The sequence below is a fragment of the Macrotis lagotis genome, chromosome 1, assembly GCF_037893015.1.
Source record: "Macrotis lagotis isolate mMagLag1 chromosome 1, bilby.v1.9.chrom.fasta, whole genome shotgun sequence".
NCBI lineage: Eukaryota > Metazoa > Chordata > Mammalia > Peramelemorphia > Peramelidae > Macrotis > Macrotis lagotis.
In genome coordinates, this window is record NC_133658.1 from 246,458,956 (window position 1) to 246,475,020 (window position 16,065).

Genomic DNA, 16,065 nt, shown 5'->3' on the forward strand with positions numbered 1-16,065 from the left:
GTGCGCCTAGCATACTCTCTCTGCATAATTAACAAGGCAGTGGCTTGGAACTGGCATTCATCAGTGGCGCAGTTTCTCTGTTGTACCTTTTCATCTTAATAAGCCTGTGCTTGGGGTTGTTCTGCCAATGGATAGGGGTAGAAAGTAGCTCTGGGGAGCCCATGGGAAGGAGTTCAGGAAGAATGGGCAATCCATCACCTGAGATGCCCTCACCTTCTCCACCCTGCCTTTTTTGAATGCCCCAGCTGAGATGCAGGTGAGGCTGAAATTGAACCCAGTTGGCCTGAGGGGAGGGAGGAGGAAGGAGGAAGGAAGGAAAGACTGGGTGGTTATGAAGTAGCCAGATACAATGGCATTGGCTCTGGAGTTAGAAGACCAATGCCTACTTTCTCTGTGATCTTGAATAGATTATTTCATCAGTCAACAAACAAGTATTTTCTCAAGTACCTGCTACATGTTAGATGCTAGTAAAACAAATGCAAAGAATAAAACTATCTTTCTCAAGGAGCCTGCAATCTATGGGAGAAGACAGTATGTGCATTAATAGCTGTATGTGAAATAAATACAAAAATTTCCTTCTCATTTTCAGAAGATCAGAGTGTAAAGAGCTCTGGAGTCAGAAAAACTGGGTTCAAATCCCACCAATTACTCCTAGTTACCTGTCATTTCCACAGTTTGCTCTTTGGGATTTGATGGATCCCCGGGGACCACAAATACATTTCAACATATCCATAAACTTGGATGGAAAAAAATTGTTTTTTCTCAATAACCTCTAACTGAAATTTCAATGATCTAAAAATAGTATTCTGAAAAAGAATTCATAGGCTCCACCAAACTGCCAGGGTCAGGGGGCAGTGCAGGAGACACAAAAAAGGTTAGTAATCCGGCTTATGGGTCCTAGGATTGTCTTCTTACCCAGAGCTCAGCCTGAGTATTACCTCCTTCTCCTCCATTGATCTTTCCTTGCTCCCTCTACTAAAATGGATCTTTCTTCCCACCAACATTGCTGAACTGTTTTCCTCTTTTGCTATACCTTAACCCCGCCCCCCCCCAGCACTTTATCCCATGTTTATCAGTGTACATTTTGTTCCCCTAGCAGAATGTAAGTTATTTGAGGGTAAGGGCTGTTGCACTTCTGTATCTCTAGCTCACCTAGCACAGGATATTGTAACTAGTAGGTACTAAATAAATGAATTGATTTTATTGAATCTATGGCACTTCTTATCCCGTCTTGGCAGGGATACCTCATCTCCTGTTTATATTATACCAACTTAAGTGGTATTGATATGGGCAATGTTGACTTCAAGCAGATCAAGATTGGGAGGCATTCAACATAGGAATGTGTTTCCTAGATGGACCAGCTGTTCTTAATGAGCTTGCTACTGCTAGGGATAGAATCCGGCTAGAGATGGAGATGGGGGCTGCAATGCAGAGGTTGGGGAGGGAGCAAGCTGGAGAGAGGTCTCAGTCAACAAAGACCAGCAAGCTCTTGATGCTTGAGAAGACAGGCATCCTGGGACCAGCCCACTCACTTAGGGCTAATGGACTCCCCCAGAGATGCTGGGCCTAAGAGGGCAAGCTTGACTGTGTCATCCCCTACAGCTCGCAAGCAAGAGATCATCAAGATCACAGAGCAACTGATCGAGGCTGTCAACAACGGAGACTTTGAGGCCTATGCGTGAGTGTCATCACAAGGGAGGGAAAACCTGATCCTTTGGGGGAAAAAGTATTATTGGTACACTTGGAGGTGGGATGATCAGTAATGAGAGTAGCATATTGGGGCATGGGGTCCCACACAAGAGTAACTGAGGGGGTGGAAACAGAGTAACAAGGGCCTGTCTGGGATCCTCAGTGCAGCTTTTTCAGTGGTATATATGTGTCAATGCCTTATAGGTTCAGGGTCTAGGAGAGGAGGTCTAAGACACTGGTTCCCTTTGACATGTATGTCTCATTTGGTATCTTTTCTGCAGGAAAATTTGTGACCCAGGCCTGACCTCATTTGAACCTGAAGCTCTTGGCAACCTTGTAGAAGGGATGGACTTTCACAGATTCTACTTTGAGAATTGTAAGTAAGCATGATCAGGAGTTGAAGGAGTAAACTTACCTATGGGGGATGCCCTTGAGGGAAGAGCATAGCTGACTTGTGGGTGAAAAGTTTGAGGAAGGTACTATGGGATGGGATGGACAAGTAAGGGGAATATAATGGTGGCCATGATGACTAGAGGTGAGCATATCTCTAGTTCAAAGCTGAGCCGAGGTTGGACTGAGCTGCCCTCCCATGGTCCCTTCTCTATGATACCCACTTGCTCCTCATTCTGCTCACAGAATGTACCTAGTGTCTCTCCTCCCAGGTTGGAGGGAACAGTGGGAAGCTTTAGGAGGGGTTCTTCATATGTTGCAAGTTCTCCTTCTCTTTCCCCTCTTCAGTGCTAGCCAAGAACAGCAAACCCATCCACACCACCATCTTGAACCCCCATGTGCACGTTATCGGTGAAGATGCTGCATGCATCGCCTACATCCGTCTCACGCAGTACATTGATGGGCAGGGCCGACCCCGCACCAGCCAATCAGAGGAGACCCGTGTCTGGCACCGCCGTGATGGCAAGTGGCAGAATGTCCACTTCCACTGTTCAGGTGCACCTGTGGCCCCACTGCAGTGAAAGTGAGTACCCCTACCCAACCCCAGTCACATGACCCAGATTCCCAAGGATAAGGTCTTGATCACATAGACCATCAGAGCCAGGAATACAGTGCCTGGAGAGGAGTGATAAGTACTTAAATATCTGTCACACCATGGGACTGAGCTGTACCCCACCTCCCAGAATCCTAATAGTTTGAGGATTATCAACCTAAATCTGGAATCTGGTCCACACCTCTCATTTTACAAATAAGGAAACTAGTGATTTGCCCAAGGGCTCCTAGAAGTGGGATTTAGGTCCTGGTCCTCTGACTCCAGAGTAAGAGATTTTTTACTACATAGTTTGCTGCCTCCAGATAGGAAGCCCCCAGGGGTTCTGTAAGCAGTGAATCCTCGCTCCCTCCCCAAATGACTATATGTTGACCTATCCTTTTACACATATATGCAGGGAACAATGAGGAGGCCATTCTGACTAGAGAGGAGAGCATATGTAGAATACAATATTATTTGTTTTGTGAGTTGTTTGCAGTCATGCTTGATTCTCTGTGACCCCTTTAGATTTCTTGGCAAAGATACCAAAGTGGTTTGCCATTCTTCTCCAGTTCATTTTACAGATAAGGAAACCTAGGAAAAACAAGTTAATTGTTCTGTCCAGTGAGTGTCTGAGGCCACATTTGAATTCAGGACTTTCTGACTCCAGTCCAGAGGCTCTATCCACTATGCCACCTAGTTGCCCAGAATGTAACATAGTAAACCTTTATGAAGGATCTGCTCAGGACAGAGCTAAGTGTGGGGAAGATGAAGAGATTTGTTAAGACATAGTCTCTCTTCTTCATTGCAGTCATAGACACGTTCCCAAAGAGCTGTGATATATATTACCTATCAGATAAAGGGATTATTACTTCTAAACAAAGTACCATATAGAAAGTCTGAGAAATGAGGTCATTTCTCATTGGAGGAAGGGATTCACATAGAGGAAATTTCAAAGAAGAGGTAGCCTGTATGATGAGCTTTAAGGGATGGGTAGTAGGGGCAGCTAGGTGACACAGTGGATAGAGCACCAGCCTTAGAGTCAGGAGGACCTGAGTTCAAATTCAGCCTCAGACACATAATAATTACTTAACTGTGTGTGACCTTGGGTAAGTCACTTAAGGCCATTGCCTTGCAAAAAACAAAACAAAAAAGAATGGGTAGCAATTCAACAGATGATGAAATAGTAAAAAGACATTCTAGGCATAGGGATCGTAAACTTATGCCTTTGTCAGAATTTACAGTGCATGTCCTTCAGGAGACAAGTTCAGTTTGAAAGGTGCACAGAATCCATTAAGGGAAATAAAAGGAGAGGTCAGCCTAGATCCAAAGAGGTGGCAGCTGTTGGGCTTGATGCAGTAGGAAACAGGAAGTTGTTATAGACTTATGAACAAGAAAGCAACATTCAATTCAGTTCAGTAGCTATTTATTAAGCACTTATTATATGCAGTTCAGCAAACTTTTATTAAGCATCATGTGGGAAATTGAAATATAGCTCTAATATAGACCCTGGAGTTTACAGCCCACCAATCTGTCAACAAGCATTTATTAAGCACCGTCAAGTGTTGGTGTGTTGGTGTTTAGCCAGGGGAAATAACATTATCCTATTTTCTGTAAGTATATGAACATATATACATACATAAAATAATGAAGTAATTTGAGGAAGAAGGCCCTAGAAACAAGATGCTTGAAGGAAAGTAAGGACTCTTGGAAGAAAAGCCAATTAGGGAGAGCATTTCAGGCTTGGGGGAGAGAATAGCCACTGCAAAGTCACAGAAGTGAGAGACAAGGTGTATGTCTGAGGCACAGTAATGTGGCCAGTTTGGCTGAACCATAGTGTTAGTGGAGGGAAATAGTGAATCATAGGCATTGCAAGTAAAATTCAATAAAGGTAGATCAAGGCACATTTTCTCCCTGCCAGTTAACATTCTATTAACAGGGGCAGTACTTGCCAATAAAATAGGTCAATGACTCTGCCTCACTGAGCCAAATAGATGGACAGCTTCCCTTTTATAATTTTTGGGGAGTACAGAAGAATAGGATTTCATATGCAGAGAAAGAATATAATTGGTTATGGGGCTGGTGATATCATGGCAATGTGATTGTTTCCTAAGGAAAGTAGCAATACACACCTGTGAGATCCAGATTATCCTAAAGGAATATTTTGTAGATTTATGGGACCCAAGCTTCATCCTAAGGCTATTAATAGTGGACCAGAGATGTTGACTCACTGGTACCTGGGAGGAGATAAGGCTGCTTTTAACTGGACAAGGGCAAAGCTAAGATGGAACAAAGTCAACCAGCTCCCCAGGTTATTTCTCAGGAGCTGAAGTTATGAGGGACAACATGCTTCCTTGGCACGTGATTGGCAGATGATGCTAGGAAATGTTCCCTTAGAATTAGAGGGTTCTGGGTGGCTAGGTGGCGCACAGTGGATAGAGCACTGGCCCTGGAGTCAGGAGTACCTGGGTTCAAATCCGGTCTCAGACACTTGATAATTACCTAGCTGTGTGGCCTTGGGCAAGCCACTTAACCCCATTGCCTTTCAAAAAAAAAGAATTAGGGTTCTATGAGAATATTGACCTTCTAAACTTTAGCTCAACAGTTTTTCTTTAATTCAAAGTGGTCAATAGGAAAAACAAATGTTGGCATCTAACTTGTGATAAAAAGACAACTTTTGAACTTATGAGCTTCTCCACTCAGAGACAAAAAAGAGACTTAGGCTTGCTATATATTATACAGAATATGGTTACAGAATAGAATCAATTACAGAATGAAATAAAATCTAAAATATTTATGATATATATTGCCATGTAATACATATACTTTTTATAAAATATTGGTACAAGATTAATAATTAGTTTTCATATAAGGCAAGAAAGACATAGACAAATAATTGTAATATCAGGGAAAGTTATGAGTGCAAAGCAAGGTGTCTGGGCAGAATTTTTTTTTGCAAGGCAAATGGGGTTAAGTGACTTGCCCAAGGCCACACAGCTAGGTAATTATCAAGTGTCTGAGACCGGATTTGAACCCAGGTACTCCTGACTCCAGGGCCGATGCTCTATCCACTGTGCCACCTAGCTGGCCCTGGGCAGAATCCTTACAGAAATTTTTTTCAGATCAGGGAAGACTTCATAGAGGAGACATCAGGCCTTGATGGAAGGGAGGGACCTTAATAGATTAGAGATAGGTAACATTGTCCATTCCAGGCTTGGAGGCAGCTAGCAGGAGTAAGGTCTGTAAAGATGGGAGAAGGCAGATGAGGCTTCAGAGCTCTTCCAGTTTGGCTGAAATGTGGAGCAGGGTAGTGGAACAATAGAAGGTATGTTGGAGACAGGGTTGGGAATACTTGAGTTCAAGAAGGAGTCAAGAGTCACTAAATGCCTTTGAATAAATGTCTAGATAAATGATCCCTGCAAGAGGGTGAAGGATGAATTAGGGAGGGGATTGACAGAAGTAAAGTAATGCATTTGTAGCCTGCTAGAGTTGTTCAGGAGAGGAGATGAGTGTCTCAGCTAGGGGCATGATATGGGAGAAAAGAGAGAGAACAATATTAAAATAATCTTCTAGGATTAATTTGGCAATTCTTCAAGTCAGCAGAAAATAGGGAGAAGATGCTGAGTAGGTCCTGGGAATACAAAGGCTAAACTGTCATCTAGGAACTTGCATTTTTCCAGAGGGGTACAAGATGAATAGTGCAAACGTAAAGTATATGCATAATTTTTAAAATTTTATTTCAAGGAGAGAGAGAACCTAACAACCAAGGCACCAAGGTAAGAAAGTCCTTGTGGGGGAGATCATGGCTGAATTGAGCCTTAAAGAAAGCCAGGGATTCTAAGAAGTAAAAAGGAGAAAGATTGGCATTACAGACATGGGGGTACCATAAAGGTATGTCCCAGAAAGGGGAAGACAGCCCTACCACCACCACCTTTATAGAGTGCTTTAAGGTTGGCAAAGCAACTTTGCACATATTATCTCATTTGATCTTCACAAACAATCCTAGGAGTCAGGTACTGTTGAAATCTCTCTTTTACAAATGTGGAAAATGAGGCTGAGAAAGGCTTAGCAACTTGCCTAGGGTCATACAATGAATGAAATATCTGAGACAGGATTCAGACTCAGACCTTCCTGACTCCAGGTCTAGCAGGGCACCACCCCTTAGAGAGAATATGATACATAGGGCATAGCTCATAGACCAGTTGAGTTGGAAAAGAAAGTAAGATGAAGTAGGACCAGAAATGTATGTGGGTTCCATATTGAATATTTCAACACCAACCTGAGGATTTTGTATTAATTTTAGAAGCAGCAGGGAGCTTATCAAAGACCTTTTCAATTGAAAAGTGACATGATCAGACCTGGGTTTTAGGCCTTTCTTTTTGGCACGTGTAGAGCATTGATTGACAAAGGAAGAGACCATCAAGAAGGTTATTACAGTAATCCAGGCAATATATGATAAGGTCATTGAGAGAAGAGGAATTGAGATGTATGAGGAGGATAGAAGCAAAACTTGAAGGCAAAGACAATTTTGTTTTTGTCTCCATAACTCCATCAACTAACACAGTGCTTTGCACGTAGTAAGAGCTTAAGATAGTGTGTTTAACTAAACTGATCAGAGATACAGGAGATTTTGTGAAGGCAGAGTTAACAAAATTTGGCTATTCCTTGGATACAAAGTTTGGGAATCCATTGGACAGGGGTCTGATTCTCTCATTGGTACTCTTGTTAGCTCCCTCATTGATTCACTTATTATCTCTTCATAAATGACTCAAAAGATCCCTATTTATATAGTAGAGATAGGGCTGGGAAACAATGAATAATCTAGCAAAGGTAACAGAGGTAGGAGAAGCAGCAGCAAGTGAGAGCAGTGTCATAGAAGTTGGGGGGGGAGGTTTTCAGGAGGAAGGGGATTGATAGTGAAAGTTTCAAAGATAAATATCCCTTTCTGTGGGGTTTGCTGTAAAAGGAAGAAGAGTTACAAGATGATAGCTTAGGGAATGGCAGGGTTAAATTCTGAAGGATCAGGAAGATCTGTATATATTTACAAGTGGTGGGAAAGGAACCAATGGATATGGAGAGATTAAAAGAGAAAGGAAAAGATTGATTAGGCAAACTCACAGAGGAGATAGGAGGAAATGAAATCAAGATTTGAGAGAACAGTTACAGAATCACAGTCTTAGGCTAGAAAGATCCCATGGTAATATTGAAGATATTATCTGATTCCTTCATGCTTCTACTATGGCTGAAGCCCTCCTACTTCATCTTCCCTGCTTTAAAACATACACACAACCCATCCTGATCCCAACCCCAGAGCCCAGGGTACCAGAGTGACAGGGCCCGCTTGTGTTTCAGAACCAGTACATCTTTTTGTGGTTTCATCCTGACGGAGACGGTGATTGGAGCGGAGCTGCCACTCTCCTGGGTGGTAGCGCCCACCGCGTCAGCATGCTCGTGTCTGCCTCGTCCCTCCCTCCCCTGGTGCCTGTGTCTGCAGAAAACAAGACCAGATGTGATTTCTTTTTAAAAAAACAAACAAACAAACAAACAACCGGCAACTACAACAAAAAGCAACCAACGAAATGAGGAAAAAAAATACCACAATACAAAAAAACAAAACCAAGAAAAAAAAAAGCTGTAAAAATCACTGGCGTTTGTGGGGCTTCAAAACCAACCAGCTGCTCCTCCCGTCCACAGCTCCATGTGTGTGTCTGTCCGTCTGATCCTCGGCTGTCTTGGGTGACCAGGTGTTGCAATGAAAATGTCCACAAGGCTCCACCCCCTTTGTTGACCCCCTGTGTTGAACGGTGTTAGTTTGTTAGATGAAAAAAACCCACAAAAAAACCACAAAAAAAATCCTAAGGTATTTTGCATTCTCTCTGCCAACGCATGGGCCTTTGCCAGTGGTGTACTTGCACGTGGCCGTCGTGAGCTGTTACCGTTTGTCTTTTCAGGGACGTGGGGCTGCTGGCTCCAGGTTTTCCTTTGCCTTTTTCCTCTAGTTGTGCCTGTGGGTTGCTATCACTCCTTCCTTCCTTCCACCCAACATTCTTCCTTTGGTTGAGGAGGGAAGAGGTATCCCTGGGCTCTGTCCCTTCTGTGCCAGGCAGACTGCTGGTCAGCAGCATGTCCAATGTTGTTGGAAAGTGACTCTGGGCTCCCAGGCTCTGGATGGGCTGAGATCTCAGCCCTCACACTATGGGATATCCCTTGCTCTTGTCATCCCCCTCAACTAAAGGGCCCGTATCAAGAACCTCCTTGTGCCACGTTGGCCTCGTCTCTTACTCTGAAGCCTTGAAGGCTGGTGATGGCATGAAGGACGAGAAACTTTGGGTGAGGATTGTGAAGAGTGCTGAGTGGCATGTCTGGGAGAGGGGAGAGAGATGGGGAACAGAAATGTGCAGGGCTAAGAGAACCCTGGTTCTTGGGGACCCAGATTTTATAAATGTTTATAGGCCCAGGAGTGGGGGGAGCCTGGGCCAACCAGCTCCCAAGTGCCCAAGAGAGCATGCTAAGCCTCATAGAAAGGGGAATCCTCACCTCTGGAGTCAAAGCATCATCTCCTACCAACTCTTGTTTCTTTTTATTGGCTTGACATATGGGAAGCACAGCCAGGGTAATTAGCAGATCCTAGGCTTTGCCTCCAAGGCCTCTGTAACCTCTTCAGTTTGACCAGGATCTTGACTCTCCCAACTGTCAGGACAACTCAGGAGTCAAGACTCCCAAATAACCAGCTATAGAAAATGGGGGCTTTGAGCCCTCAGGAAATAATCTTCCTTCTTGCTTTGGTGGATACTGAAAGCATCTTCTGCTTCTTCCTTCTTTCTGGTTGGTCTCTGCACAGTAGACAGTGAATGTATTGACAGCTTTGTGGTGACTCCTCTGAATTGTGACCCAGAGAAATCTGTTGCCTAGAGCCTAGTATCTCCTTTGGTTCTCTGTGTCCTAAAGGTTACATACAGATCCAAGGCTTTCTTCCTCCTGCTACTCCAGCCCCTGAAATGGGAGTAAAGTGGTTGTTAATCCCTTTTAAGTTACCCCTTTCCCAACCTAGGTGAATCAGATGGGTCTTTTGGAGAACTACCTGGGGCTATTGTATGCTCTCCTATGGAGAGATCTCTGGCATTGTGGGATAGAGTAAGTCTAAGGGGAGACAATCAGTCTCCACCTTCCCGCCCCCTTCATTGAAGATGAGAGGAGGGAATTCTATAAATTGCAAGTGGGGTTACTCCCACTGGCAACTGGAGACAGTCTTAAGACCAAGCAATTATTTCCTCAAACTGTCCAGTAGAGTAGTAGGGATTTGAGCTTTGCCAGAATCTGGCTAGGTTGATGGGCTGTTCTCTGGAGAAAAAGGACAAGTCAGGAAAGAGCAGTGGATATTCCTGTTTTCCTGGGACTGGAAAAACACTAAACCATGAGTCACATTGAACCCTGTCACTGATTTACCTGTCCTATAGTTATGGTTTACAGAGTGGTCGTTTTTGAATGTTAAATTTGGGCTTATTCTAGACTGGTTGGCCCTGGCAGCCTCAGAATCTTGAGAGCTGGAGCTGAAGGATGGTTGCAAGGGAGACACCACTATCTGCATCCAATCTCTAAAAAAGCCTCACTAGCCCAGTGGGGCTGGTAGGTGACAATGAGCAGTGGCTCTTAGGTAGGAAGAGAGGAAACCATCCTGGTCCCATGGTGGGTGTTCAACAAATTCTTAAGGATGTCTGGTGCTACTGAATTAATCAGTATCAAAAGCCATTTGATTCATTTATCGATAACCTACTGTATTTGAGGACAATGTTGATGGATTGGGTAGGAACCACTAAAGAATGAGGTCAGAAAGCATAAAAAAAATGGGCATGAATGACTTTCTTCTGGAAACTTCTACTTCCTATATGGAAGTGAAAAATTAAAAAGAACATGCTGGTCTGGACACTATTTTCACTTTCCCCCTAAGATTGAGAGAACATTCCAAGGAATTCCCATCATGGAAACCAGAAATTTGAGGCAGGAATGGCATTGGGGCTGTTTCATAAGATCAGAGGAGAGAGACTATCAGTCTCTAAGACCTGGGCTCAGTGATGAAAAATCAGGAGCTGATGAGAGGCTCAGGGTCAGAAACTCCCAGACAAAATATGGGGAGATATGTTGAGGACTGGACTGGTGCTTTTAGCCTTAGATTCAGAAGGGAGCATTGTGATTCTTATTGAAGGTGAGCAGTGCTAGAGGTAGGGAAGGCTTTCATGGCATCAGTCTTCAGGCTCTAGCCTGGAAATCTTGGGGCCTAATTTCTTTTCAGACTTTCAGTGTAGATCTCCCTATCCTCTGGCTTCTATGTTTTGAAATTTTCCTTGGTCTTCATTGATGATTAGAAGCAAATTAAGGTGAGAATCCATGGGTTCCCTGGCCTGACTGGCATATTGTCCCAACACTTGTCCCTTTGATCTAGTCAAACAAGTATTTATTAGGTGCCTAATTGTGTAGGAGGTATTGTGCTAGGTGTGAAGATCACAGAGACTAAATAAAAACTGATCCTTGCCCTAGAGAATCACGTAGGAGAAGGCATTTCAACCAAGCACTAAAGGCTATCTTTATCATTTTAGCCAGGCAGGCCCAAGAAGAGATGGGAGAAGAGAAAAAGAAGCTGGTAGAGAAGGTAGTCACCAGGGATTGACTTGGACCTAGGAGTATGCAGATGGCCTGAGGAAAGGGAGGCTGTTTAGGTCAGTTGGGGGACCTTGAAGAGACTATGGGCTGAGGTAGCTGCTTCTGCCTTACCATGGGTAGGAACATTCATATGGGATGGTGCCCCAATGTCTCTGTCTTAGTTTTGTGATATGGATGGGCCTTCCCCAAGGAGTAAATGTTGAGGGTACATCCAAACCTCAGGATGACAAAGCAAAGACAATGGCAGACCAGGATTCAGAAGTATAAGGCCCCTGCCTAGCTTCATTGACTCATTGGTACCTTGACTCAAGTTTAGGGAGGTGGGGGAGGGTGGGATGGCAGACAATGGAGAGAATTGATTCTCTTTGGCTAAAAATGTTGAGTTGCTCAGGGATGAGTGCCCTAGTCTTGGGGTAGCTGGTAGACTGATTTATTGCTCATGAATTCTTTCCCCATCCCATTTGACTGTAGCAGTTTCTTAACTGATCAATTTGTCTAGGCCAGACGGATTTTTTTGCGGGGGGAGGTTAGTTCTGCAGGAGAACCATGCAAAGTGCCATCTTTAACTCAGTGTTAGTATTTTGCTGTGGCTATCTACACTGGATTGAAAACCATAGCAGAAAACCCATCACTTTTGAGGAAAGGTTTGTGGGCAGTGATAAAATATGGGTCAGAAATTAGCTTGGAAGGAAATAAAAGCATCTCAGGTGTGACATGTTGAAAGCCATCAAGTAGTATAGTTTATAGTTTATTCCTACCCTGGCTACTAACCAGGAGCTAGGGAGCACCAAGAAGTGAGAAACATGGTGCAAGGAAGCAGCCAGTGATCCCATTACATTTGCTGTTCTCAGAGAAACCCTGGAGGAGCCCAGCCTGGTCTTTCTCATCTCTGATTCCTAGGACTAAAGTTCAGAGTATTCTACAGTGAACCTAAGGATCTGGAAGGGTCTGGGATTCTTAATGTCCACCCAAGAGTACACTCTGAGCTCAAGGCTGGGCCAAGACTAAGGTCCTTTGAACCAAAATTACCAAGTGACTACCCTTCAGATCCTAGAAGTCACATGACCTTTTGGAGTCTGAAAGGAGATGAGGTTTGGGGGGAAGGGTATTTACTCCACTTATTTTATCATCCTTTAAAGACCCAAAAACCAGTCTGACCAAGGTGTTTTCCCATTTCTTGGGAACAAATGACAGTTTTAAAGCAATAGACTGGAAACTTGACTGTAGGGGTGAAGGGACCATCCCTGATATACCAATCATCTTCCTGCTACAAACAAAACAAAAATGCATAAGATACAACTTCATATTCTTTGCTCCTAGGATATGGCAAGTCAAAGGTTCTGCTCCTAGGGGATCATTGGCATCTCTTAGATAGAGCAGAGTGTTGACAGAAACTCAGTAAACTTTTGAATTAGTTCCTGGCATGGATATTGATCACCCTAATATCAACCTATATGCATACAAATGCATACACACACACACACATACACAGAAATGCTTTTGTTCATAAACATGTCCACAATCATACATGGACCTAAGCAGTGATTTCAAAATGTGCTTCTCAGACACTCCAAAATGTTCTTAATTAAAACATACATCTTGGGGAATTTTAGAGTGAAGTACAGTCTGCTAGGAAAAAATAGATGTCAATTCCAAAAAGATTAAGAATCACATCTGGGCAGAATGTAACACTGCTTGAATAATATAACCACCATTTTTTTTTTTTTTTTTGCTGGAGTCTCTAGGCAAAGGCAGGCAGGGCCAGGTAGAAAGCATCTCTTTTCCATACAGCCAGCATACCCCATCCATTACTATAGCAGTCATAAAGGTCCTTAATTCATTTTAGTTCATATCAGAATGACTACCAAAAAACTAGTCTGGCACTGGGGATCCCAGCAATTTTTTCATCCTCTAACTACAATTTTATTCCCTTTTGAGATCTATTAGACTTTTTCTTTCCCCTGAAACACCTGCAGATCTCTGCAATGAGTTAGGGTTTCACTTGGGGGTTAAATTTCCTAACCCCTTTTACACCTCCAAATCCAAATGTCTTCCCAATATTGAGCATACGGTTGAGACTGTTGTTTTGATGTACCTACTGTGAATGGGTGATGATAGAATTTCGGACATTGTCTAGAGTGTAAGGGTTACACTCTGACCACATTATCTGGATCACCAGGAAGATTTCCTGGAAGGAAGAATGTTCCGGAACTAAGTTTGAGGTTTGAAGACAGATTGAAAGTATAAATTAAAAAGGCCTAAGTAGAAAAATGATGAATGGGTGGATGGATGGGTGGATGGGTGAATGGACGGATGGATGGATGAGTTGGAAACTAGAGAAAGGCTAGGGTGATGCCTTAATCTTCCATGGTTAGGAAAGGGGAGCTTTTTTTAGGGGAGTGTGTAGCTCTTTTTAGATGGGGTTTTCCCTCTATCTGGACTGGATTGATTTTCCCATTTGGTTTGTGTTTCTCTTCTGAGGAGGTGTGAGTTGGCATTGGGGCCCAACAGAAGGATGGAAACTGTATAATGAAATAATCAGATAATGGTGAAGGCTGGGAGGGAAAAGGCTGCTAAGACAAGGGGCACCAGAAGGTAAGGATACAGTAAGTGGGGAGAAGATCTGGAATTAATTCAGTGGAAGTGCAAATTGGATTAAAATAATTGTATCTAATTCTGAGCTAAGAAGCATCCCTCACTGACCACATTTTTGCCCCTATCCTTAGAAGCCACCCAGACAATACCCTAATATAATTCCTTTTAAGTATAGACTTCTTTATCTTTTCCTCCAAATAAAGCAGTGAGGGGAAGGAGGGAGAAGAGAGACAGGTTATCAGGTGGTCCTTGGTTGAGGGTAAAACAGAACTCTGAGCCCACAGAGGAGAGAACAGGAATACAAACTGTTTCAGTGGCAATCACACAATGTACACCCATTTCAGAATCAACAATAAATATGACTATAAGATGCTGGGCTATCCTCTTGTGACTGGCAAGTTTTCCCTCAGTTTTTTAAGTGACTTTGAATCAAAGTCCTCTGAATAAGAGGAACATTGGTCCTGCTCACCCCCTAACAAGGTGTGTGACCTAGCTTTGAGCAGTAAAGGGGACCACAGAAAGCCTATCCCACCTCTTACCCTCTTGTGTCCTGGGGCCTCTTTACTCTCCTTTACCGGTCATCTTGTTAGATCTATGGAGCTGCGTGTCTGGGGTTATTTGGGGATTTGGGGGGGTGGGGAGGAGGGGTAATTTTTTTTTTTTGCATGACCTCTAAAGAGAAAAACCATATAAACTCATTGATAGTTAGGTATACATAACTTTTGGCATGTGTATATCTATCTATCCTGAGGAAGAGAACTTGAAAGATGAGCACTCTGCTCTGTGAATGCTGGGGGAATCTTTCCTCTTTTCTGACTTTCTCTTCTTTCTTTTTTGCTGAGTTTCATTGTCTTTTCTTTCTGAGCCTTGTAAGTGTAAAAATAAAAATGATTCTTATTTTGTTCTGTCTCGGGAAACTGCAAATAAATCAAACAAAAAAAGGGACAATCTGCTGAGTGTGTGTGGTAGCTTGCTTTTCACCTTAACCTTGCTCTATCCCTAACTATGTCTATGTTCTGTGCCATCTTTGACCTTTCCCAGTGGGTCCCATAAACACTGCATGTCCACCATCCCCCCACCCTAGCTGTAAAAGTTCCACAGAATGCTCATCTGGGATAGATGGGAAATGGCCCTGACCCTTTGGTTGAGCTTTGCTGATGACATGAGTAGGACAATAATGCCCAATGAAAATCAACAGCATGAATTAAGAGGGATGGTTAGCTCAGCTCTGGGTGGGTTATACCAACTCTTGCCAATGCCCCAGGAGGCTACTTAGATCATTCTCCCTAGAAAAAAGATAATTCAGGCCAGCCTAAACTAGCTCATCTGTCTTTATTTTGGATCATTCTAGATCCTTGGTGCCCAGGGAAACAGAGAAGACAACAATTCCACAAATAAAAATCACCCTGCCAAGCATAGAAGGTCCCTCTTATCCTTTACTTTCTATGACATCTTCTAGTCATTTCAATTTTACCATGCTCCCTCCTGGAGCACTACACTTATGTATCAAGAGCTCCCATGCTGAGTTTGGGCTTGCTCTCCACCCTGAACAGGACAAAGCTTAAGAAGATCACAAGACAAATCTCCTATAGAAGTGGTGGTAGGCATTGGTACATAAGAGCCTGCCCACACATTTCCACAGTAACTTCCTCAGAAAAGGAAACATTCCAAACCTATTCAATGTTCATCCACTGCTTAACTAGAGATTAAGAATATAGGCAATGATCCCATCACCTTCTGTCCTCACACTAATGTCCCTTCCTCCTCTCATAGCAGAAGTTGGCAGAGCCTTGGCACCAAAATCCATTGCTCTCCTCTGTCAATTGCTTTCTCAATCCAGAGGTTAACTCACTCTCTAACTGCTGTCAGTCAGATATAATTTTTAATCTCCATTTCCATTGATTCCTTGGCAAGGAAATGAAGGCTTAAAAAAATACATTAGAAGTCTTTGGGGGGCCAAATGACATAGATTGATGGTGACTTAATAGGAAGAATGGGACGTTTTGTTGGCTTAGTTTCATAAACTTGATACAAGAGGGCACACATGCTGTGTCCAGCACCAACAGAAGGGTCCCTTGAGATTCCTTAAGGAAATGAGTAGGGAGGCTTTCCCTGTAGAAAATTGCCATTATTCCTGGCAAAGG

The 16,065-nt window shown here is 43.3% G+C and overlaps 1 protein-coding gene across 23 annotated transcripts in view; it reads left to right on the forward strand.

The window, feature by feature from the left end:
• Positions 1 to 14,539, forward strand: part of CAMK2B (calcium/calmodulin dependent protein kinase II beta) — a 285,827-nt gene extending 271,288 nt beyond the window's left edge. For all 23 annotated transcript variants that reach the window (XM_074210077.1, XM_074210085.1, XM_074210078.1 and 20 more), the window contains 4 exons: positions 1,603 to 1,678; positions 1,971 to 2,065; positions 2,428 to 2,662; positions 8,021 to 14,539. In XM_074210077.1, coding sequence (XP_074066178.1) covers positions 1,603 to 1,678; positions 1,971 to 2,065; positions 2,428 to 2,660 — 404 coding nt within the window. In that variant the 3' untranslated portion in view covers positions 2,661 to 2,662; positions 8,021 to 14,539. The remainder of the gene's footprint in view (positions 1 to 1,602; positions 1,679 to 1,970; positions 2,066 to 2,427; positions 2,663 to 8,020) is intronic.
• The last annotated feature ends 1,526 nt before the right edge of the window (positions 14,540 to 16,065 follow it).